We start from the raw sequence: 25,767 nt of genomic DNA, 5'->3' as shown, positions 1-25,767 counted from the left end.
TATATATATATATATATATATATATATATATATATATATATATATATATATATATATCGATAAGTATGGTTGTATGCGCATTAATGTCTTGTCTATCTATTTTTTATATTTATAGCTAGACTGTTGTTCAAATTTAAGTTATGTTCAGATGCAAAGGTCAGGTGGATATATGATACTGCGTATTATCGTGTGTATTTACTGAAATTAAACGCGAACCCCTATCCGTAAAGACCATACATTTCAAGAGGTTCCACTGTCCAATAAAATATATTACTAGGAACAACAACAAACCAATTTGGGAATTAAGTAAATCATATATCTGGATTAAATCGTGTTAACAGAGCGGTTTAATATCCAGTCCGATGCACCTCCAATGCAAATTAGTGCCCGTCCATCTTTTGTAGTCAATCTTCCTTAGCACTTTTATTATTGACAAGAATGATAGTTTCAGTTTTTTATGTATCATAAATCGTGACAATTTAATAATATAACTATTTATTTTGTTTATTGTATGGCTTATGCATTTAAGGAAATTATATTTTTAAAGACCAATTGGCCATTTGAGATTCTTTAAATTTTCATTAAATCGATTTCTCCAGTACATTTGGTTATAGGAAAGTGAGCCATGATTGAAAGAGAAATAATCACGAAAGTATACAAGGTCAAATGAAAACTATACAATTTACACGCTTTTCTTGTATTTTTTATGTTACTGCTTTTTATTTCAAATCAGTACCACTTTTTCAGGGTCTCTAAACGTACAGTCAAAAGGTATTGGACACATTTCATATTGATGTCTCTGACTATGGCAGCCATTATAACATACAGCGTACACCAAGAGAACGTGCCGACACCTATCCAGAAAGCAGAGGCTACTCGACAAGTTCTGGAAACAAACGCTCTTTGTCCCAACAATTTATCTCAGTTGTGGAGAGAGATGAATTCTCTAATCAGTGGTAAAGGATTGTTCTCAAGGAACTACGATATAAGCTTGATCAAACAAGCAATCAGATGTGCAACAATCATCGACATCGAAAGACTGAGAGTTCAAAATGCTTACAAATGGCTCGTTACATTGGAAGGTGGACAAAAAGTCCTTTATAAACCACTTCTTTTGTAAGTCCAGACACCATCTATTATGTTATTTTAATGGGTTTATTTTATTCACTACTGAGAATTTCGTGATTATTCATTAATTTACATTTTGAATCTTTAATCCCTTATTTCGATAAATATACATTTTATTTACTATATTGATGAGATTTCCATGAAAATATTCTTCACCAGATGTATGTTTGTGAAACCATGCAAATATTTGAAACTAAAAAAAATTGAATCATGTTTTTGTGTATTAATATCCAAGAATATTGCTTTCGTTAAAAAAGCAAAATCGCCAGAAAAACTACATTCTCTTCCCTGAAAATGAAAAGAGAAAATAAATCTGATGAAATGATAATATTAGTAATGTCGAAGTCCTGTATATCTCACTTAAATTGAGACCGAACGCAAAATTCTGATGTCAAATCCAGTGGAATAATTGAGAAAAAAATTAGGGAGACTAAATTAGCTTTGTTATCAATCGCAGATCTAAAGGTAAGCAAGTTAAGACCTGCAACACAGATTGTGAACACCCAGAGTACGAAGTCACTGCTTTCGTTATGAACAGGTAAGAAGTTTTTCATGTATATAATTTGTTTGAGATAAGTAAAGAAGATTGTTTACTCATGGAGGTCAGGTGCAATCATAATCATGTGGAAACGTAAATTATTGGAGCAACGAATGATACTCAAGTAGGTTTATATAGGATAATCTATATGCGAAAGGAAGCATACGGGGTTAATTACATGTTTTTTGTGCAAACGTAAGATAACACTTTAACACAAAGTGTTCCTTGCAATGCCGTTCTTCAGAAACATCATTTTTCATATACTTTGTAATGGTTATTCGAAAATAACGACTAGCGCTTGAAAACAGCTCAGTATTCGCTTTTATCGGAATTTTGTTGTGTCAAAGTTATGTTGTCTCCATTCATTCACTTCTTTCGTAAAAGAGAATAGAACACAAATTTCACTTGCATGTGTAAAATATTATCAATTATATTATGTTTCATTTTATACATTGCAAACAATTTTGTAAACGTGACAATGCTAATATCTTGTATTTCTTACACAGACTGCTTGGTTTTAATAACATGCCAGTCACAGTTGGCAGACAGATTTCTTGGTTTGACGAAGTTTTTCCCGTTGCATCAAAAAGGTTTGGAAAGGGGATGACAATAAAGAATGGTAAGTATAAATATACATATTGCCCGTATCCTATGTTTTAACTTGAATTTATGATTTACGCGATGCACACCTATAAGTTACATAAATTCGAACGCCCAATGCCGATCGATTGTTCAAAAACTAGGTTGTTGTTAGGTTTTTGGTAGTCCGATGGCTAAATTAGTAAGTAGGAAGATTGAGAAAAATGGACCGAATTTAAGTAATATATCCAGCATATGGGGATAGATGGAAGGAATCACATGAACACTAAACATAGTATAAAGTTAATCATTAAAAAAAAACAGATTGGAGTTACTGGGAACATTACACGTTTGACGATGGCCAATACATTCGAAAATTAGAAAATAAGACTAAACAAAAAAAGATGTGTATCAGCCTATGGCTGAGATTTATACAAACAGTCTTTAGAAAGAAAGATTAACCTCACGACAGAAGCAAATGTGTTGAAATCTGGTCTTGTCTACATGCAATACAAGACAGCGTCCCTATTTCTCTAGAATTGTTGTTAGAAATATATCTGAAATTTTATATGCATATATTTATTATGTAATATAGGTAACACTTCATTCTCTACGAACATTTTATTGGGACCATTTTATTGGGACCATTTCTATATCCATAAATTGAATCACAATTTGAGATATGCAACCATTCCCACAGACTCAAATTTGGCTAAACCAATGACTGAATATTGAGTATCATAGATTAAATTACCTTGCTAAGTTTAGTTTAAACTAATTAACTTACAAGCATTGTGTTAATTAAAAATTGTTTAGATAGATTTGTCATACGATCTAGTCGGTCAGTATTGCATAACAGATAGTGTATAATTTAGGTGTAATGGGCCAATTAGTAAAGTACTGAATTATCTCCGTAAATTAAAACCAAAATAAAGGCCACTTCCAATGTTTGACTTTAATGAATGTTGATTTAATTGCTCAATACTCGACAAGAAAAGTTTACACTAATCTAAAATCACTAAACCTCAGTCATCTTTTAGAGTATCACCATCTCGTATAGGGTTTTGAGAACATTAAAATCAAAGTAACGACTAAAAATAACTGCAAGAGTCACACGAGTCACACAATTAATAAATGTCGTTCTTTAGGATTTTACAGGTAATTAAATGGTGCCTAATATACTGACTTAGAATATTGGAATACACATCCAGAGGTAGATCTATAAACGAGTACATCGGTACTTGCCCATTTATAATGACCAGGGTAATAGAATGTGCCATCTGGTACCCGTTTCTTGTATACAAGTTTTCTACCAGTGCCCGTTTATAATGACCAGGGTAATAGAATGTGCTATCGGGTACCCGTTTCCTATATACAAGTTTTCTACCAGTGCCCGTTTATAATGACCAGGGTAATAGAATGTGCCATCGGGTACCCGTTTCCTGTATACAAGTTTTCTACCAGTGCCTGTTTATAATGACCAGGGTGATATAATGTGCCATCGGGTACCCGTTTCCTGTATACAAGTTTTCTACCAGTGCCCGTTTATAATGACCAGGGTAATAGAATGTGCCATCGGGTACCCGTTTCCTGTATACAAGTTTTCTACCAGTGCACGTTTATAATGACCAGGGCAATAGAATGTGCCATCCGGTACCCGTTTCCTGTATAAAAGATCTCTACCAGTGCACGTTGACTCATAAGCTCTTGGTTTGTAAAGGCAGCATTCACTTTGTTTTAAAGTTGACAATCCTTTTGATCGAGACGCGAATTTAATACATGTACTTGTACAGTGCCAAGAAGTGTTCTGCGTCTGCCTGTAAATGTTAGACCTTAATCTCCAGGCTTATTTTCCCACGTTACAATACTTTGATTGAGTCGCAAGTGATACTTGCTAAGTGCCAAGTTAGAGAGTGTGTTTTTTTATATATATATCTTGCCGCACAAATGACACGTGATCATTTGCAACCGTTAATAGATTCACAAACTATATGATCACAAACTATATGATCAAAGTGTTACTTACACAGCCTAATCTCAGTCTCTACCTAAGCACCCCAATGAGGCCAAGGAAAGGGAGTCGGGCGCTATTTAAGATGACTAGACCACAGCGATTTACTAGACGACGATGGGAATTTCAGAATTTTATCAGAAAATGACGATGAGTTCTTGGACCTTGTACCAGATGACATTAGGTAGTAACATTTATAGAATGCTGTGAATTAGAATTTAAATTTTTAAAAAAAATGTGGACTTGACTTTCATTGTTTATTTTGCAAGATGCGTGGAATTAACATATTACGGGATCGGATCATTCTCAAACATTTTTATACAGCTATGCGACCTGTAACTGAATTCATGATTTATCATATAAAGGGAGTAAAAATGTCAAGCAATGCGGTTTTAGTGGATTTAAATTGAAAGGATTGTAAATTATTAATTTAATTTTGACATATTTCACTCTATAATACAAGTATTTTAAAGACTTTGTTTTCCTGTCCTACAGTTTGAGCTTCATCAATTTTCCAAGATGGAACTGTGAGGACAGGTCACCCCTTCAGACGGATCTGACATGGCAAAATACACCCCAACTTGTACAATTTAACCACTAACAAAATACACCCCGACTTGCAAAATTCAACCACTAACAAAAATAAACTTTTGCATAGCATTCGGGCCAGCGTCAACCTACAACAAAGCAGTTAGGTTTACACACAACCTGTATGTTAGGTACAGTTGTACTATAGGCACATACCTGCACGCAAAAAAAAAGAAGAAAAAAAAAAGGTAAGTTCGGAACAACTCGTTGCTGAAGGCTAGGTGTGTCAGGATAGATTTAGATAAGCAATCGTTTTGAAATATCGGACGACTGTGCCGCTAGCTACATTATAGAAATTAGTGATTTCATTACGCCTGTACGGCCATTTCAAGGAGGATCCATTAACTCCAGAAAATTAATTTCAGACGGAAAAGATGTATCAGAGTTAGGAAAAATGTTGACAAATATTGAAAGGATCCATGTCAGCTGTACAAAACCTCGTGTGGAATTAAACAACAAAGAAAAATATGTCATTCATTACAGAAACGTTAAAATTTATATATAATTGGGTTTAATACTGAAAACATACATGTTTGTGTTTTGTTTGACCGCTGTACAAGACCGACTACAAACCTGAGACGGAAAGCCACGGAAAGCCAAAGATGAGTTCGAAAATTTGTTTTCAGATTGATAAACAATACTGTATTCGGTAAAAAGAACAAAACTCTCAAGAAGAGAATAACAGTTTAAATATGAGCTCATTAAAATGTAAGTTTCAAAAGTCAAAACGATTTATCATTTAAAAGGAGAACGTTTATTAAACATGACCCAGTGTTAGTCAACAAGAAAATATAACTAACCAAACTAATTCATGGAGACTTTACAGTGTTTGATTTATACAGATGCTGTACGAATTGAACTACATTAGGTTGAAACAAAAACATGTGGTGATAAAATGAAACTATTCCTAACTGACCATGCTGTGTACAGGATAAAAACATGACACTAGTGACCACTAAAAGGACAACGTATTTGGTTTACCACTGATAAATAAGAATGTTCATGCATTTTTAAAGGACGAATTGATAGTTGCAAATATGGCTTTTGTGATTTCATTCGCTTTCTGAAATCAATGCTTTCGCCAACATATTGAATGACACAGACCTTGCTTGTCAGCAGATAGATTGTATTATTGGCTTGACATCCTAACTTTTTATTGATCGTGTAGTTAACTCGTGTTGTCGAACTTCAGGAAAAATTTGGTCTCTGGCATATTTTCACAATTTAGGCAACGCTTACTTTTGCAAAAGTATGTGCCTGAATCTGTGGTCTTGTTTGAAATGACTCTGGAACGAATCAAATGGTCCTTGAGATGTTTAGGTCTACGGTACGCAACCATAAGTAGTAAATGGGGTCACCCTAGCGACAATGGGAATTAGCATTACAGAGACCCCTGGGTCACTCTAGCGACAATGGAAATTTAACATGGAGAAAAATCGTGGGTCACTCTGGTGACAAGGGAAATTTAACATAGAGAAAAATCGTGGGTCACTCTGGCGACAAGGGGAATTGAACATGGAGAAAAATCGTGGGTCACTCTAGGGACAAGGGGAATTGAACATGGGGAATAGAGTCTGGGTCTGTCTAGGGACAAGGGGAATTGAATATGGGATTTTTTTTTTTTTAATTTTTTTAAATTTAAATTTAAATTTAAATTTACAAAAAGGGGTAGGCAATGGAAAGGCTATCTCTTTTCGAGAAATATGGCTGGCCCTGAAAAGGGCCTTTGGGTTTTCTTCTTCTTCTTCTGCTTCTAATTTCTTCTTTTTCTCCACCAAGTTCTTATTTTATCTCCAACACTCTTTCTCTTCTTCTCTTTCTTTTTCTCCTGCTCTTCTTTCTTCTTCTTCTCTTCCTCCTCTTCTTTCTTCCTCTTCTCATTTTCTTCTTCTTTTTCAATCTTTTCGTTCCATTTGCTTATTCTTATTCTTTCCTCTTCATCCTCCTTCTCCTCCTTTATCTCTTTCATGACACCACTAATCTTGTCCTTTACCTTTTTTAAGTTATTAATTTCCATCTTTACACGATGGGGACTATAGGAATAATGGTCTTCAACCAGTCTTATTAACATCTGCTCCATCATTCCTAAGTTGTCTAAAACGTCTTGTAATGTTTGTATTTTGTCCATTTGGTTAGAAGCCATCTTCTTTTTTTATTCTTTGCAGAATGGTTTGAACGACGAATACTGTGGGTTCTTATACTTAAAGCGCGTACGTGAAGGAAAACATCCCCCTAAAACGTAAAATTGATCTTACCTAGATCATGACCAAACAACGCGCGAACGTGAAGGAAAACATCCCCCTACTTTTTTCATTTCATATAACAAAACCCAAACTATACTTTCTCATTTCATATAATAAAAACCCAAACTATACTCTCCACATACGCTAAGAAACAATAAACAAAATCCATAATCTACTATCCACACAATCTTACGTGAGCGCTTACAAAACCCAAACTATACTCTTCACATACGCTAAGAACAATAAACAAATCCATAATCTACTATTCACACAATCGTACGTGAGCGGGTACAAACACAAACACACAAACACAAACACACAAACACAAACACACAAACACATACGCTAAGAAACAATAAACAAATCCATAATCTACTATCCACACAATCGTACGTGAGCGGGTACAAACACAAACACACAAACACAAACACACAAACACAAACACACAAACACAAACACACAACCACATACGCTAAGAAACAATAAACAAATCCATAATCTACTATCCACACAATCGTACGTGAGTGGGTACAAACACAAACACACAAACACAAACACACAAACACATACCCTCACACTATCTTAAAAAGAGAGTTAGTGTTTATATTCACACTACTCTACCTACACATTGGCAAATTGATGGTTATTTCTTTTCTAGAGTATTGGGTAGCCCTGAAAAGGGCTGTTTTTTTGGAACTTCATGGACACCTGGTTAATGGTGGCACCTTCCAGGCCTGGCGCCACATACACATCTTATCCCCCAGTTACTTTTTACTTTTTTGGGGGAGAGAGCAGAGGCAGGATATGTCGCTTCAGAATCCCAATTTTCGCTCTCTGGGATTCTGAAATTTATTCTTCTTCTCTTCTTTTCCTTCTCCTCCTCCTCTTCTTTGTTTCTTCTCTCCTCCTCTTTGTATCTTCTTTCCTCTTCTTCTTTATATCTTCTCTCCTCCTTCTTTTTTTCTTCTTTCCTCCTCCTCCTCTCTTATCCTTCCCTCCTCCACAATGGCTTCCGCGGCCAGTTCATTCAACAGGCGCCTGGCATATTCCAGATGCACATGAAGTTCCAACAGTTTAGACAGTCTCGTGTTCATTTTTGGTGTTGATCAATCAACAAGGGTAGCTAGACTGCCCAGCGAGTTTCAATTTATAGTGAAAGCGCGGACGTGAAGGAAAACATCCCCCTAAAAAACATAAAATTGATGTTACCTACATCATGACCAAAAACAACAACGCGCGGACCTAAAAGAAACACTCACTCACTTTTTTATGCTACCCATCACTATTTTAAAATTTTTTATAAATCACTTCATTAGACTATCCACATACGCAAAGCAATCCAATCTAACTCCAAATATACACCTCAAACACCAAAAAAACATGATTTTAATCTACTATCCATACCAACTTACTTAACCACTTACAAACACAAACACACAAACACATACACTCTCACTATCAATAAAGAGTTAGTGTTTATTTTCACACTACTCTACCTACACACATTGGCAAATCGATTGTTATTTCTTTTCTAGAGTATTGGGTAGCCCTGAAAAGGGCTGTTTTTTTTTTGTTTGCTATGGCATTCTTTTTAGTTTCTAAGAATGCGATGTCCTCTGAGGATAGACTTTCTGGCGATAGGTCTGCTTCTTCGGAAAGAGAAGAAGAACTCTTTGGTGTCGATACGACAATCGACAAAGCCTCTGTCAGCTTCAGGTTGCTGCTGATGCTCTTGTTGTTGTTGTTGCTGCTGTCTCTGAAGTCTGTACTTCTCTGTCCATTCTTCTTTTTCCCTGTTCATTTCTTCTCTGAAGAGCTCTTCTATCAGGTCTTCAGTGATTTTTAACATTCTCACATTCTCTATTTCTTCTGGCTTCGGTATCAGACTGTGTCTGACCCTATGCAAATTCACGTAGGCTTCGTTGAGTTTAGCTAGTTTGGAGCACATCTTCTTAGGAGGATGAGTCGACAATGGATGGTTAGACTGGAAACAACCCGGTTCTTAAAGTCAAAGCGCGGACGTGAAGGAAAACATCCCCCACACGGTTTTTGAGTCGCAACGTTTAGTGAGTGTCATGAGAGGGATAGTAAGAAATGAAAGAGCATCAATCCAACATTCTTATAGCTAAACAAAAGACAAAGGCATTTTTTTCAACACACAACATTTTTTATTCAAAAATCACTTAACACTAAACAACAACTCTAACATTTTTAACAATAATCCAACAATATAACATCAAACAACTTTTTTCAAAACACAACATTTTTTATTCAAAAATCACTTAACACTAAACAACAACAACTCTAACATTTTTAACAATAATCCAACACTAAAAGTTTCTCCACTAGGTAAAGAGGGATAACAGTCTTCCATGGTTTCTAGTAATCTAGGATGACTTCTCTCAAACTGTTGATTTCTATGGTATTATCGAATTCTGCATACAGGATGACGTTCACCGTTTCATCAGGGTCTCGGTCTTTAAACTGAATTTCCACACGAATCTGGCCGGATTTTGTAGGGTGGAAATGTCCCTCGTCGCTGCCTTGGTCTGGAGTGAAATCGAAAGCCCACAAAGCGTAGCCTCCTGCATAATCCTCGTACGTAATACCGTGACTGGTATTGGTTCCTAACTGTCCGGTGGCTTCGTACAGGGACAAGTACGATCTCAAGTAATTCTTCTTGGTAAAGTCAGGTTCGAAAGGTCGGGTACACAAGGTCTTGCCATCGCGACTGACTTCGATTTTGGACACGCCAAAGTGTTGAAAGTAGAAAGGATTTTTTTCGGCAGCTCCGTTGAAGGCTGTATTCTCGACGATACCAACGATCAAACGTTTGGGTAACTGTCCTTGGAACAGATGATCTTCGATCATGGATCGCTGTCCCTTGGGAATGGTGAAGGTTTTCACTTCCACGCGTCGTATGGGATACTTGGCAGTCGTTCTGCTCAACGTCTGACTGATGTCGTTTCCCACTTTAGGTAACACTTCCACACGGCGTACGTAGAGTCTGGCTTCTAGGATTTTGGTTTTGTAACCGTCACTATCAGCCATCAAATGGAAAGCGGCACTGCTACGATTCAGTCTCAGGCGGACATCCACCCCGTTCAGCAAATACTTTTCTTGCAACCACATGTCCAAATGCAAACGATCCATCAGTTCTAAACTTGTGTCGGCTCCCGTGATTCTCTTTCTTCGTTCTACAAATCCATCATTGTTGTCTTTCTTTTCATCAGTTTCCAATATTTCAAACTTGGTAGGTTCGTCAGCTTCCCATACCACACAGGCATTGAGATGAGTGTTCTTGGCATCTATTCCGTACGTCAAGAGATTTTCCAGGTAGGCACGATAAGGGTAAGTATCCATGCTGCTACTGACCAGTTTGTTATTCAAGTACAAGTCCACTCCACTGAACAAGGAATGCATGAAATTGTTGACGGGAGCTACTGCTTCATCGTCTATAGCACCTCCAGTCTTATCTAGAATTTTGACTTTCAGGTACAAGTAACTGCTATTCAGATCGATGTAATCTTCGGGCTGTCCTTTGATTTCAAACTCGATGGGAGCGGAATCGGTCAGTGAGGAGACGGGGTGAAATTCCACCCACTGGGATTCTTGCATCGTCATCACGGTGGGGGGCATCGCAAACAGATCCAGTTCCGTCTTGGAACAAGCGCAAGATTCTCGGTGCATCATTTTTTTGTCTCTTTTCTCAATAATCGAAAACGTCTAAGTCTCGAACGGTTCTTCTTTTCTTGGCCTTTCTCGCTTGAAGTCTGGTGAAAGGGTGTTTTCTTCGTCGTCTCTTTCTGCCTTGTCCTTGCTGAATGCCTGACTCGGTAGCGTGCAGGGCATTTATAGGTGTTTCTCGTTGGCCTAAAATGTCTTTGCCCGTTTGCAGCAAGACATTTTTGCCTGCCCTCATGAAAGCTTCTTTAGGGTTTTGTTTGTCGATGATGACATTTTGGAGAAATTCTTTGCCTTGCGTCAGTGCCGCATCTTTCAAGGCGTGCAATCCGCGTGTCACCATCGGTTTCAACACCGGGGCCACCGAACGAAAGGCCGATTTTAACATATCTCCTAAACCGTGTCCTCGCTGTCGAGCAACCCCTCGGTACACTGGATACATGACTTAAGAGTCGTGAGAGAACCGTTTTCGAAAATGGAGTTTCACCGTGACTTTTCCTTTGGTGAATGGAATATTTTGTCCCAGATCTCCTTTTATAGCAATGTTGACCGTGTCCAAATACGACTTACTGACAGGCAAATAGTGAGGATGGACAAATTCGCGGTGGACGTGGTAAGTGTTTCCACCTTCCTCGTCAGCGTTCGTGGCAGAATCCACTTTGAAAGGAATGACACGCAGTAACGGTACGGAGGTGTGTCCCACCACGTTGTACTCCACCACATCGGAATACACGAACATCAAATTCAGTCCTTGGTTCAGTTCTACCGGGGCACGAAATAACTTGCTAAAAGACTCGTTGTCGTAAACGATGGGTAATTCGTTTTTCTTGAGCATGGCCTTTCTCATGTCCATGTCTCTGCCCAACATGTCAAACAATTCAGGACAAAACAAAATGGACATGGTTTTACTTCGTTCAAATTTCATCAAGAAGCGACGAGCTGCTTTGTGGTACTCCATGGTGACACTTTTGTTGACATGCTCCAAAGCTTTCAGAAACACGACATTAAACCTGGAGGCTATGGTGCTGACGAAATGTTGACCACTAAAATAATAGCCTGGGGGAATGAACAAGTGATAGGTGGTGTACTTTTGTGTACGAGTTTTCTTGTCATATTTGACATTGCTATCCATCCACTGTTGCATTTGCTCGTCATGAACTTCCACATCAAAAAAATTTTGATTGGGAAGGACATTGAGGACTTGGGTCGGGTGAATCATTTCTACTAAAGCCACTTCCCAATGGGCTTCGTGATCTAAGGAGATGGCCTGAGGTAATTTGGCCGTGTAACAGCACAACGTGTTCTTGGGAAACACCTCCATGGAACTGTCACTGGGTAAAGTTAAGTAAAATTGGCTTTGGTGACTCATAATTCCAGAGTTCTGTGGCTGTCCTAGGGGTTAGTGGACGTCAGAGGCGTGTCTCCGTCTAAAATGGGGTTCTGGTTGTGGTTGAAGTGGTGACTGGCACTGGCACTGGACACAAGGTTCCCGGGGTTCCCGTTCGAGGTGAATTTCAGGGAGGGATTAGGAAGCAGGTAACCGATGCAACTGCTCAATAAAATGGTCCACAATTGTTTGTCTCCTTGTTGCAAACTCAAATTGGCAATGGCTGCCCCGATGACACAATACACCACGAAGATTTGGCAGAAAAAGACGATTTGCGTTTTAGGCACACGTTCTCCACACCACACCCACAAGGGTTGTTTTTGTAAATCTTGCACAGAAGAACTGGGTGAAGGAGGAGTGGTCGACGTAGCTGCGTCTGTGTGAAAAGGCATGATGGTCACTTCTTTTTATAGTCGATGACTTGCGAAGCGTCGATCCAAGAATCAAAACTGGGCGGATATCCTTTCCAACGTACTTTGACTTCTTTGACACGTCCTTTGCCCACTTTACGGGTTCTGCGTTCGAGAATGCTTTCGATGTCGTACACGTCGTCTTCTTTTTTGGTCACACGTTGTAACTCGGGCAAATAAAACGTTCCTTTGAGCACTTCTCCGTTCATGTCTTCCAATTTATAGACGGCAGGATGACGGCCATGCACTCGTCCAGTGACGCGAAACAGTTCGGTCGTCCAGTTAGGTAAGTAACCTTTGTCAAAAGTGCGTTTGGTTTTGCCAATGCGCACCCAATCTCCTACGGCCAACTCTCCACTTTTCTTGGGGACAGCCCTCGTCGGGGACGTACCAAACAGACGCTCAAACACCAGCACTTCGTTGTCGGGAGTCACTTCTTGCGGGGCACGTCCGATGCTTCGATGGTAAGATTGGTTGTACGCTTGCACCAGGTGCGGTAAGATGTCGATGTACTTCAGAGTGTGGTGATGCGTAAAATATTTCCACATGCGTTCTTTCAAAGTGCGTTGAAAACGTTCCACGATGCTGGCTTTGGTTTCGGGATTCTCGGTGGTAAAAAAATGAATGTCACGTTTCTTTAATTCTTTTTGGAAAGCTTGGTTCAGAAATTCGGTGCCTTTGTCCGTTTGCCATCGAAGAGGGTGACGACCGCTTTGTTTCAACACCCGTTGCAGGGCTCGCACTAACTCGCTGCTCGATTTGGAAGTCAAGGGCACGACCCAGGCAAATTTGGAAAAGACGTCGATGACACAGAACAAATATTTGTAGCCACGATTGTAGCTGGCCAAATGAGAGACATCGGCTAAATCGGCTTGCCATTGATGATCGATGCCTTCCACTCGGGTGCGACTTCTGGCAAACTTGCGTCGAATGGGTTTGTGTAAAGTGTAGGTAGCTTGTTCTTGTAACCATCGTTGCACTTGAGGTAAACGGAGACTTTTCAGTCGCGTTTTGGCAGCACGATACAATTTTTGAACTCCTGCGTAACCTGCAGGATGGGAGGGATCGTAGTAAATGCTGGCTAAGACTTTTTCCATTTTTTTTTGTGTTGGTTGGTGTGTTAATAAGACACCCACTCTTGGAGGATGCTACTCTTTTTCTCTTGGGGTATTTTCTTGGATTGCAATGCTTTGCGTGTGCGGCCAGCAATAGGTGTCGAAGAGGAGAAGGATGTCTGAGCGGGGGATATCGGTTCTTGTTTCACTTCTGTCTTCACTTCTGTCTTCACTTTCTTTTTCTCTTGTGAGGAAGAAGGGGTGGCCATCATCTTTTTAATCCATCCAATTCTGGAGGTAGGTGGTGTTGTTAACTTGCGTACTTTTTCTGGTGGAGTTTGAAACCCTTCCTCTTCTTCTCCTTTCTCTGTCTTGGTCACGGGTACTGGTGGTACTGGTACTGGTACTGGTGCTGGACGTTTCATCAAGGTCTTAAAATCTTTCAGAGTGGGTAGAGCTGTTTCGTCTAAAGCTTTCTGGTGAAAGAGTTGCAGTCGTTGCAAGAGCTGACCGTACTTTTGCGATTTTTCTGTTTCGGACAAATCTTGGCGATCCATCAAGGACTGCAATTCGTGTTGTAACTGGGACATCTCGCTCAAATGGGGATTGGGAGGTAAATGCGGGGTGTGTTGTTCTTGCCACCGATGGTATTCCATCCATCGTTTGTAAGGCACTAAAGCTAGTTTTCGTCCTTCCATGGGGTTGTCAGGGGTCGATTCTGAGATCTTGGAACTTCCGAGGCCTTTTTATCTTGCTCCCATCAGTCCTCCCAACATGGTTCCCAAGACTCCTTTCAGTATGGGGCCTAACAAGAGAGGTAAAATACCTCCACGTTGCACTAACATCTTCTTTTTTTGACGAATGGGAATTTTCTTTTGAACCATTTTCCGAAGAACGTGACGATGTTTGCCTAAGCATTGTTTCTGGTGTTTGGACAAAGGGATCGTGCCTTTCAAAACGTTCAAACAACATTCGCACACGGTATCGATGACCTCTTTGGAGGCTGTTTGAATGAGTTTTTTTCGTAGGGGTGGAGAAGCTTTGGACAGGACAGATAACATGTCCCCATGTTTGGCTAAACGTGGTGGCAGTCCTTTCCTTTTCTTTCCTTGGGGTTTTCTGGAGGGTGACATCTTTGAGTCTTCAGGAGCACCAAAAAACACTGATACCCGACTTGGTCACAGGCCTTTTTTATACTGGAACGCGTCGCCACTGATTGTCTTTACTTCGTATTAGTTTGAGGACAGGCATGACACGTCGTGCAGGGGTACGTAACGGACTAAATCGAGCCAGTTCTTGCTTGGACAAATCCAGTAAACTTTGTAACATGCCCGATCTTTCTTGAACTTTGATTTTGGGAGAAGGTACTTTGTGAGCAGCAGCCACTGCCACTAAATTGGAAGGTCCTGCCACTGGGGAAGTTCTTTTGGGGGTCATCAACGGAGAAGTTCTTGGTGTGATCAACGTCTCCAAGTACTCTTCAGTTCTGGGTGTCATTAACGGAGAAGTGGACAAACGTGAAGCTGCCGGAGACGCAGTCACCGCCGTGGCAGGTCGTGGTTTGCGAGTGTAAGGTTGCGTCCTGGCCGAAGTGCCTCTCTTGCGACTAGTTTTCTGTGGACTTTTCTTTTTCTGGGGGCTTCTTTTCTTTTTCCGGGGTGGTGGTGGTGTCTGGTCAGAGGAGGGTCCTGCCACTGGAGAAGTTCTCCTTGGGGACCTGGTCTTTTTCTTCTTGGGGCTTCGTTGGACTTTTGTCTTGGGTATAACTTTGGGGGCATTAGGATCCCATCTTAAGAGTGAGCGAATGATGACCCCTCCTAGAGTACCGCTCCCTCCAGGTTTCAAAATGATTTGTTTTTTGGTTTGAGTGTCGATGCGGGAATCGGCCAGTTGGACCAAAGCGACTTTGTTTCGATCGAAAAAGCGTTTGGTTTGATGAGGAATCTGAATGATTCCTTGGAGTAATTGACGTGCCGTCACCGTGAACCATCGTAAGACTTCTTTGAGACTAGCTTCTAAGACACGAGCTCGTGTTTGTGGATCTTTTTCTCGACTGATGCCATACAAGGCACGAATCAATTTGACGGGAAGATGCGACTGAAGGGACGTCATGTTCGCACTGAGAGTGAGACAGACGAAAAAGGGTCTGAGGTTTTTATAGATTTTTTATGGGGAGTGAAATGAAGTCGAGGACTGAGACGTGTACAGGACAGGCCCTCCGTCTTGGCACCAGTGGTGAAACAAGTGGGTACGAAATCGCAAATCCTCGGGAGTCGTAGGTTTCAAATCGACGAGTAAATAGGCGTGTGGCGTTTGAGTGGCATCGTCGTACGCCTGAGTCAGCCAAGGCGTTCCTAACTGTTTGGCTAAGACTTGCACTTGCGATTTATCTCGAGGGCTTTTAAACAAGACCACGTAATGCGCATTGAGACTGATGGTGCGATGGGCTTTACTTTGTTGAAACAAATTTTGGGTGATGTAAACGACACTGGCATTACGGTGATGCCCTTTGCGCGTGAACCACAGTTTAATTTCTTCTTCGTCTTCTCCTAACATGTCATCGAAAATGACCAAATGGGTTAGACGGGAGTCAGAGACGATGCCGTCGTCTTCTTTAGGAATGCCTTCCACAAACACGATGGAATCGCCTTGACTTTCTCGCAAGAGGCTGTACGCCGATTGCCACTCTTTGTAACACCACACGATTCGTTGAGGGGGTCGATCGATCAAATGATGTTTATGTTCGATCAAACGTTTGACGAATTCGGTTTTGCCTGAACCGCTAGGTCCAGCAATGAGCATGTTAAAGGGATGGCGAAGATACAAAGCCTCCCAACTGGAACGATCTAAGTGTTCGTCGATGACTTTGACAGTAGAGGAAGAGGGAGCAGAGACAGCAGAGGTAGCCATGGTGTGAGAAATGTCACTTGTGACACGAAAAACAAACAAGACAAGAGTTTATATACTTTTTCAGAACACGTTTATTGAATGTTTCAAACATGAATACGAAAGACAAAAATACATAAAAGCCAAAGGCTTAAGTACAAGAATAAAAGGCACATGATAACCATGAACGTGGAATAAACACAAGTGTCTGTACAACATGTTTTGGGTAAAGTTATAACCAGTTCTATAGTAGGGGTAAGGTCACACAAGTGTCCTCCCGAAAGGGTCTTTCAGGCCTGTCCACGACAGTCCTGTCCTGGGTGACGGGTTCTTCTGGCACCGTCACTAACACAGGTTGAAAAGTAACTTTTTTCCTTGAATAACTCTCGTGCATACTGGGTCGCCTCTTGTGTCCAAGCCTCAAAACCCTGGTCTCGGTGATGTCCAACATTTGACTCCTAACCAATCTGGTTTCTTCTTCGTCAACGACATGGTAAGTTACTTCAATGAACAATGAACTATCGATCTTGCCTAGGGTTCCTTTTTATATACAGACCAATACCGACGTGACCGTACGGTAAGGTGAAGTGATTGGGAAGTCGCACTCGCTTCTGGTATACAATTTGATAGACTTTTTCCAAGGGTCGACTGACGATGTGGTGAGTGGGTAAACGTACAATCTTGTTCGGTTGATAGGTGGTCACTTTAAAGTTTCCATCCTCTCCCGATTGCAAGGCTTCTTTCAATACCCTAAAGTTGACCACTCGACTGGTACGATGATTCAGAGTCAGTCCTTTCACTTTGCACGTCGTGTGCACTTCTCCTTGTTTGTCACGGTATTCGTAGCCGTAATTTTTGGGACCACCACTGACGAAACTTAGAATCTTGTCGTCGGGATGCTCGTCTGTCCAGGCTCCTAAACGGTCTCCTTCGATGTCAGGGTGCTGTTGAATCGGGTGATGGATGTAAATGCAACTGTCCGTGTCAAAGTACAGGACGCGTTCTTCTAACAGTTCTAAAGCTTCGTACAATTTTAATCGAGCATGAGCTGTCACGTAAGCCGCAATGACGACATTTCCAAAAGGGTCGTCTTGTACAAAGTCCAGATCTTCTTCGTAATTGACCAAGATCAAATCCTCTCGAACGACGTCCACGTGTTTCATGTATTTGGTTTTGTCGTGAATCATCTGGAAGTAGCGGGAAGGTTCTGTCAAATATTCCGTCTTGGGTAAACACGGTCGTTGTGCCATTTTACCCCACAAGCAATTTAACATCACTTTGGCAAACGATCGCCTGCCTTCGTTTTTTTCGATGTGGTCTAAAGAGATGCCTTCTTGTGCGTAGTATTTCTCTTTGAATTGTATTTGGTCTTCGGGAGTGTGACACCAGGAAGGATAGCCGCTGGCTTCTTGTTTCAGTTTCAAAAAGGCATCCACGTAGTCGGCGAAAATGCCTTTCTGAGTAGGGTCACCCTTGTGGTACTGTTGTGTCTTGGGAAAGTGGCAAATTTCGTACACTTCTAACAGTTGGTATCCCATGTCCAGAGCTTTGAACAATTCCACGCTGACCCAGGTTCCCGTCAAGGCACGTTCTTCCTGGCTGTGATGGCAAGGTTCGTCCTGGTTGCACGTTTCGGCACAAGTACGGCACAAGGGAAACATCAGTTTGCCTTGACAATGGTGAGGTAAGACGGGATGGTATAGGTTCGTGGGAGGCAAAACTTTACACTTCATCAAGCCTTCGTATTGTCGAATGTTTTTCAGGTCGATGTGTTCCGTGAACAATTGCGGGTGCCCTACAGGAAAGCGACAATATTTGCACACGTAGGGATACAGCGAACACACGTCCAAGTATTTGATTTCTTCTCCTTTCTCTTCGTCGGCTTGGTACAGCAAACAGGTGGCATTGGTCCTTCCTCCGTACAAACTATCCCTCGGGTTCAGCGGGTCCATGAACTGGTAACTTTCCACGAGGCGTTTAAACTCGGGATCGGTTTTCAAACGGTGATCGTACTCGTGTTCCCACATTTCCACCACTTGGTATCCTTGCTGTTCTAACTTTAGGCGTCGCTGACAAGTGTCCTGGTACAAGTCTTCCATGGTTCGTTGCAAAAACTGATTTTTAGTGTCACGGTCAGGGTAACAGACGGGACATCCGTGAAATAAGCAACCGTTAAACTCGTACACGATCTTGGGGTTTTCTAAGTCCCAGCCATCTACCGAATACGTTCCGATGGTCTTTTCGCCTCCTCCGTTGCGGGCATGCTGAATCCATTTGTCTTCCTTGTCGCACAAGTAATGTAACCAACGTAGGGCTTTGACCGAGTATTGACGCTTGACATAGTGGGTCGTTTGAGGACTGATGACAGCCACGGTGTTTTCAGGCATGAATCGTTGTCGGTACACTAAGGAACACGCTTTGGCAATGGTGCAAGCTTCTTTCAAAGGATCGACCCCTCCGTGTTCCATGAACAGTTCTCGAAATTTTCCACAGCAACGTCGTAAAATGTCCACGTCGGAACGACAATACTTTAACATTTCTTCCTGAAAGTCGAAGGGGTCAGAGGCATGAGCCTGGTACCAAGCGTAGAAAGCTTCTCGTTGTTCGGTACGCATGTTGTCGGGGTCGTAATAGTGAGCCTCAGGTAAATGGGGTAGAACGGCATGTTGATTGGCTTCCGTATTGAAAAAGTGTGGAAAGTACCCTTTAGCCATTTCTGTCATTCCAAACGTTTTAGGCATTCGACTCAAAGGCATGGCCAAGTAACTCATCGAATCTTTAAACTGTACTTGTCCCACTTGCATGAAAATGATTTTGGCTCCGTTCAATGTGACTTTAGGACGTTCGGTGCCTTGTTCCGTATAGTATCTGAGAAGAAACTGTCCATCGTATCCGGAGAAATTGTGAGCCATCACCGTGGCATGACGATGACAATCTCCGTAACGTTCGATGTCCTCTTGGCTCCACGTCTTGTCGATGGGGTCTAAGACCCATTGGGCAAAATCGGCTAACGTGTTTGGTCCCCGAAAGATTTTTTCACGTCCTCCAGGAATCTTGCTGCAGTGAGGGCAATGACTGAAGATAGGTTCTTGAATGCACTTCTCGCACGCTCGATGAGCCACGCAGAAATTAGGAATGTGAATGCCAGTCTCTTGCATGCATTCGAAATCGAAAAAGATGAAATTGCCTTTCTTCTTGTGACCGTCCTCTTTCTCTGGTGGGGGTTGGTATTTTTGCACGTAGCATTCGTGTTCCAAGTCCACGATGTGGTGACAAATGTGACATTTTTTCTTTCCTCGACATACGTGTGCCTTGGTACTATTGGTACGTATGCCTTGTCCACAGGTAGGGCACATTCTCAGCAGTTGACAAGCACATTTCTTCTGTGAACCTTGTGTTTTCAAATGTTGTTGGTAACAGGTAGGACTGACAAACGTGCGCAGACAAGTTGAACAAGGCACTGGTTCTTCGCTCAGACAGGGTGGAGAGGCTAAACATCCTGGGCATTTCCATCCACAATGTTTGTGTTGCTCTCGATTGTTATAACCATAGTCACATTTCTCACAATAATAAACATATCCCAGGAATCCGGTGATACTGGTAATGGTATCGAAATGTTCATCGTGATGATAGACATGAATGTATTTTCCGTCCTTAAAATCTTGGCCTCGAAACAACAGAGACCCACGCATTTCTTGAGGGTGCACTTTCAAGGTGTAGCGTGGAGCTAGGGCATCTTGCAATTTTTGCATCTCAGGAATGCCACAGGGTGCGTCTTTGGACAGTCCGGCTTGTTGTAACAGGAGTTCTGCTTCGTTTCGTTGTTTGGCTCGGTCCGATCGTTGAATAGTTTTCCAGGTTCTTTTCCATTCTACCGTGTCGTTCTTGTTGGCATAGGTTCGTCCCACCACGATGGCACGGGCTAAACACATCTGGTCTTGAGGGTTGTGAATTCGGACGAGACTTGTTTTGGTGTTGCGAAGGTCGTCCACCAATAACATCTTTTTGCGTCCTGTCCCTTGAGGAAGAGAGACGTGGGCCATTTTCAGTGTGGCTTTACCATCGGTGATGTCAAACTGGTCATTAGATTGTTGTACGTGTTGAATCTTGTCCATGATTTTGGAAGGGGTTAGTTCTGCGGGTCTGCTAAACTCGATCCAAACAGGGGATTTCAAACCGTCGTGATCTATGGATAGTGTCAAGCGATCGTCTTCTTTGGGTTGACATTGTCGCTTGAGTGCGGTGAGCAAAGAATCCCACATCTCGGTGATAAACCCTTCTGCTTTCTCCAAGGGTACGTCGGCCTTGAAATCTTTAAACTTCACCGTGTAGGTGTAAGCCGTGGTTCTAAATTTTCTAGAGGAGCGCTTTTCCGTCTCTCGAATGGAATAGTACTTTTCAGGGTTGACTAAGGGTGACGAACTTGGTTTAGAGGTTTCAAATTCTGGTTCACTCATGTCCTCTTCAAAATCACTGGCATGAATTTGTGCCAAGATTTCAGCCCTGGTACGAGGCGATAGATCACGTTTCTGTCTCTTACTTTCTTCTTCTTCTTTCTTCTCGAATGAATGGGATCGTTTCATCTTGAGTGCAAAACGTCAAATGACTCAAGTTTAAACACCATAGACTAATTTATAGTCTTGGAAAACCAGCGTATATAAAAAGGGTGTGTGTCTTGTCCTTTCACTATTCATTTCACTCTCAAACCCAGGAGAACGATGGAAGAGACTACCCAGATGGAACGTTTCGTCAGAGCTTTGCGAGGGGTCATTAGAAAATTCTCTTCAGACCAGCCGACGGACTATTCTCCTTCCTTTCGAGATAAAAGTCAAGATACTTGCTATATCTGTCAGAAGAAAGGGCATTGGTCTTCAGAGTGTCCAGACCGTCAAAAAAGAACAAAAACAGGGACTAAAAGAGACAAAAGTCAAGATACCTGTTATTATTGTAAAGAAAAAGGACATTGGTCTCCAGATTGCCCAAAAAAGAAACAAGAGGAGTCAGAAGAAAAGAAGGATTCTTCAGAAGAAGAGAGGGATTCTTCGGAAGAAGAGAGGGATTCTTCAGAGGAAGAAGAGGAAGAAAGAAGACAATTCTATTTACAAGAGGCAAAGAAACAGGAGAAGAAAAGAAGAAGGGAAGAAAATGAGGAGAAAGAAGAGGAAAAGACGGTGAAGAAATTCAAAAAACAGAGAGACTAAATAAGGAGAAAGAAGAAGTCAATGAACTTTTTATTAAAGTGTTGTGTTGTGAATTGTGGATTGGATTGTAAAAAATGGAGAGAAGAATACATGAATGATATAAGGTAAGTGTCTTTGAGTTTTGATTTTAAAATAAGAAGCTACACTCACGCACTCATACACAGACACGTACTATAAGGGTAAAATGGGTGGGGTTTATTTTTGAGTTATTGGCAAATTGAAATTGTATTTCTTTTCGAGAAATGTGGGTGGCCCTGAAAAGGGCCTTTTTTGGTGTAGGGGTGAGTTTAACCAATCAACTTTAACTGCCTTAAGCCTTTGCCACGGCCAAGGCCTACTTCTGATGATTGGGTTGAAATCACTAAGGGTGGTACGATAGGCTTAGTCACAGGGTTGGCGTGTTTAGCTCGGGAAGGTCGTATTCTCTTCGGTCGTGATAAAGAAGTCTGATACATTTGTTTCAGACTCCTTAACTCCGCTAAAATGTCCAACAGTACCGTAGTCGTTTGATTTTCACCCTCTTGTTTCTTTGCTGCTACTTCTTCTTGCTGTTGTTGCTGTTGTTTTTTTCTTACCTCTTCTTGTTGCTGTTGCTGTTGCTGTAGGAGAAAAGCTTGTTCCGCTTCCTTTTGTCGTTGCATAAATTTCTCCAATTCTTCTTTCTGTCTCTGTCTAAAATTCTCCACTTGCGGTAATGAAGAAGGTAACGAAGGTTCCGGAACAAATTCTTGCGAGGTAAGAAAATCCACAAAATCCCAATGTACCTCTTCTGAAAGTAAGTCCGGGTTCCCTTGGGCAGTCTCCCCTGCTGGTGCACCCCAATGGATCGTTTTCTGAGTTTCCGTCATGTTGAATCACTGTCGCATAGATTGACTGCACACAAGCGCTAGCAAATCTATATAGACCACGTGACGTCACAGACTGCTCTCTTCGGATTGGATGCGAGCTGACTGAATTTTGTAACGCGTGTTCGGATTGGTGAATGAATTCAATCCGTTTCAATCCTTCCTGTACCTATAAATAAGCGCAGTTCACTGCATTGATTCACCTATTCTCGTCGCTTCAAGATGTGGACCACAGTTGAGTCATCCACCCTTGTGTCTTCCATGATGTTTAGGACGGACATGCTCATGTATGTCAGGTCCAAGTGGACTGTTGTTGATAGGACAGATACTAGTCAATAGATGAGGAGAGTTTACATAGAAAGACAAGGATGTCTCAAGAGGGTACTTGTGTATGGACCGGCAGTTAGAAGGAGTTTAAGAAGAAGAAGAAGAAGATGTGACAGATGCCATCTATGTTAATATTAACATAAACCCAAAGGCCCTTTTCAGGGCCAGCCATATTTCTCGAAAAGAGATAGCCTTTCCATTGCCTACCCCTTTTTGTAAATTTAAATTTAAATTTAAATTTAAAAAAATTAAAAAAAAAAAAATCCCATATTCAATTCCCCTTGTCCCTAGACAGACCCAGACTCTATTCCCCATGTTCAATTCCCCTTGTCCCTAGAGTGACCCACGATTTTTCTCCATGTTCAATTCCCCTTGTCGCCAGAGTGACCCACGATTTTTCTCTATGTTAAATTTCCCTTGTCGCCAGAGTGACCCACGATTTTTCTCCATGTTAAATTTCCATTGTCGCTAGAGTGACCCAGGGGTCTCTGTAATGCTAATTCCCATTGTCGCTAGGGTGACCCCATTTACTACTACCATAGGAACTTCTTGAAATACACATTGTGGTGTGTAGGTCTTAGTACGCAACCATAGGAACCTCTTGAAATATACATTGTGGTGTGTAGGTCTTAGTACGCAACCATAGGAACTTCTTGAAATATACATTGTGGTGTGTAGGTCTTAGTACGCAACCATAGGAACTTCTTGAAATATACATTGTGGTGTGTAGGTCTTAGTACGCAACCATAGGAACCTCTTGAAATATACATTGTGGTGTGTAGGTCTTAGTACGCAACCATAGGAACTTCTTGAAATATACATTGTGGTGTGTAGGTCTTAGTACGCAACCATAGGAACTTCTTGAAATATACATTGAGGTGTTTAGGTCTACGGTACGCAACCATATGAACTTCTTGAAATATACATTGTGGTGTGTAGGTCTTAGTACGCAACCATAGGAACCTCTTGAAATATACATTGTGGTGTGTATGTCTTAGTACGCAACCATAGGAACTTCTTGAAATATACATTGTGGTGTGTAGGTCTTAGTACGCAACCATAGGAACTTCTTGAAATATACCTTGAGGTGTTTAGGTCTACGGTACGCAACCATAGGAACCTCTTGAAATATACATTGTGGTGTGTAGGTCTTAGTACGCAACCATAGGAACCTCTTGAAATATACATTGAGGTGTTTAGGTCTACGGTACACAACCATAGGAACTTCTTGAAATATACATTGAGGTGTTTAGGTCTACGGTACGCAACCATGGGAACCTCTTGAATATACATTGAGGTGTTTAGGTCTACGGTACACAACCATAGGAACTTCTTGAAATATACATTGAGGTGTTTAGGTCTACGGTACGCAACCATGGGAACCTCTTGAAATATACATTGAGGTGTTTAGGTCTACGGTACACAACCATGGGAACTTCTTGAAATATACATTGAGGTGTTTAGGTCTACGGTACGCAACCATGGGAACTTCTTGAAATATACATTGAGGTGTTTAGGTCTACGGTACGCAACCATAGGAACTTTTTGAAATATGCCTTGAGACGTTCAGGCGATTCAAAATAGTGCCTTTGCTTGCGTACACTCCGTTGTAGGGGTGAAATGAAGGACACACTCTTGTAGTTTTATATTTCAGGAGTGTTATTCTGTCCAGGAGTCTACTTTTATTGATATCCTCCTCAACGTAGCTCCTTTGGTATCCTCTCCTAAGATTCTATGGTGCTCTTTGATCTCTCCGAATCTCTTTACAAAGGTGGCAGTATTAGAACATATGTTCACCTCCAGAAGGGTAGATTAAGTATCTAAAAAGACGCTGGACCTATTTGATGACTCCGACGTAAATTTAATCTTAGACGATCGATATCTGTATCTCGATTTTGATTATTTCATTATTCCCCGTGGTCTAGTGGTTAGAGCGTCCGCCTCGGATGCTGGAGGTCGTGGGTTCGATCCCCGGTCGAGTCATACCAAAGACTTACAAAAATGGTACTAACAGCTGCCTCGCTTGGCGCTCAGCATTAAGAGGTTAGTGTAAGGACTGGTCGGCCTGGTGTCAGAATAATGTGACTGGGTGGGACATCACGCTACATGTCTGCGGCATGATGCTCCAGTGCTAGACATCACTATAAACTGCCACATTGCATACATCGTAGCGATTTGACTGAAAAAAGTGTTAAAGCTACGTTAAAAATCCAAATCACACAACACTTCACATCGTTATTCACATTCTCCTTCAGAGCAGTTTTTCTTGAACTTGCTGTTCAAAGTGGTAACTACATCTCGGCGATTTAAATACTCGTTACGTCTATGACATTTTTATTCCGGTTTCTCGTTTCTCAATAAGTTTTTTTCTTTGTTGTATATGTAAATATGTTGCAACTTATTGCATCTCTGGTGTAAGCTGTTTTGCGAGGAACACCAGGTTCTTCGGCACGTTATTATTCTGGAAAGCGTGGCCTCAAGCGGTATTTGTATCACTTATGTAATATACGTTCAGTTATGACATGCAAAATTGAAGTTCAGCGTAAATTGTATCTGCATAACTTCACAAGGTGAAAAGGTGTACTGGATTTTACTTCATACTTGTGATTTAATAACCTTTCCCAACTCACCCGAGTTTGGTTAATTGTTTAGTTTGTTTGTAGGATAAGGTGTATGGTTGTGTTAAAATGCGAATAAGTAAACCATTATATTCAGAAAAAATGCACAGTGATTTTATACACGTTATTTTATTGAAATTTGTTGTTGTAATGTCCTTATGATTTAATGAGCATTTTTTTGATTTCGTTACCTCTGGTTGTTTACAGATTCTCATAGATTAGGTTAAAGTCTTGTACATTTAGTATATTTTTCATCCATTTTGTGTA

The 25,767-nt window shown here is 41.1% G+C and overlaps 1 protein-coding gene across 1 annotated transcript in view; it reads left to right on the top strand.

Annotated features, from left to right (window-relative positions):
- Window positions 1-753: 753 nt before the first annotated feature.
- The window catches only part of LOC149808556 (glycosaminoglycan xylosylkinase-like), a 37,517-nt gene continuing 12,503 nt past the window's right edge, over window positions 754-25,767 (top strand). Inside the window, exons 1-3 of the mRNA XM_089950882.1 lie at window positions 754-1,116; window positions 1,586-1,666; window positions 2,173-2,285. Coding sequence (XP_089807008.1) covers window positions 794-1,116; window positions 1,586-1,666; window positions 2,173-2,285 — 517 coding nt within the window. The 5' untranslated portion in view covers window positions 754-793. The remainder of the gene's footprint in view (window positions 1,117-1,585; window positions 1,667-2,172; window positions 2,286-25,767) is intronic.

Source organism: Sinohyriopsis cumingii, chromosome 1 (genome assembly GCF_028554795.1).
Source record: "Sinohyriopsis cumingii isolate HCF-2022 chromosome 1, ASM2855479v2, whole genome shotgun sequence".
NCBI classification, from domain to species: domain Eukaryota; kingdom Metazoa; phylum Mollusca; class Bivalvia; order Unionida; family Unionidae; genus Sinohyriopsis; species Sinohyriopsis cumingii.
The sequence above is the reverse complement of the archived record's forward strand: the minus strand, read 5'-3'. Positions and strand labels throughout refer to the sequence as shown.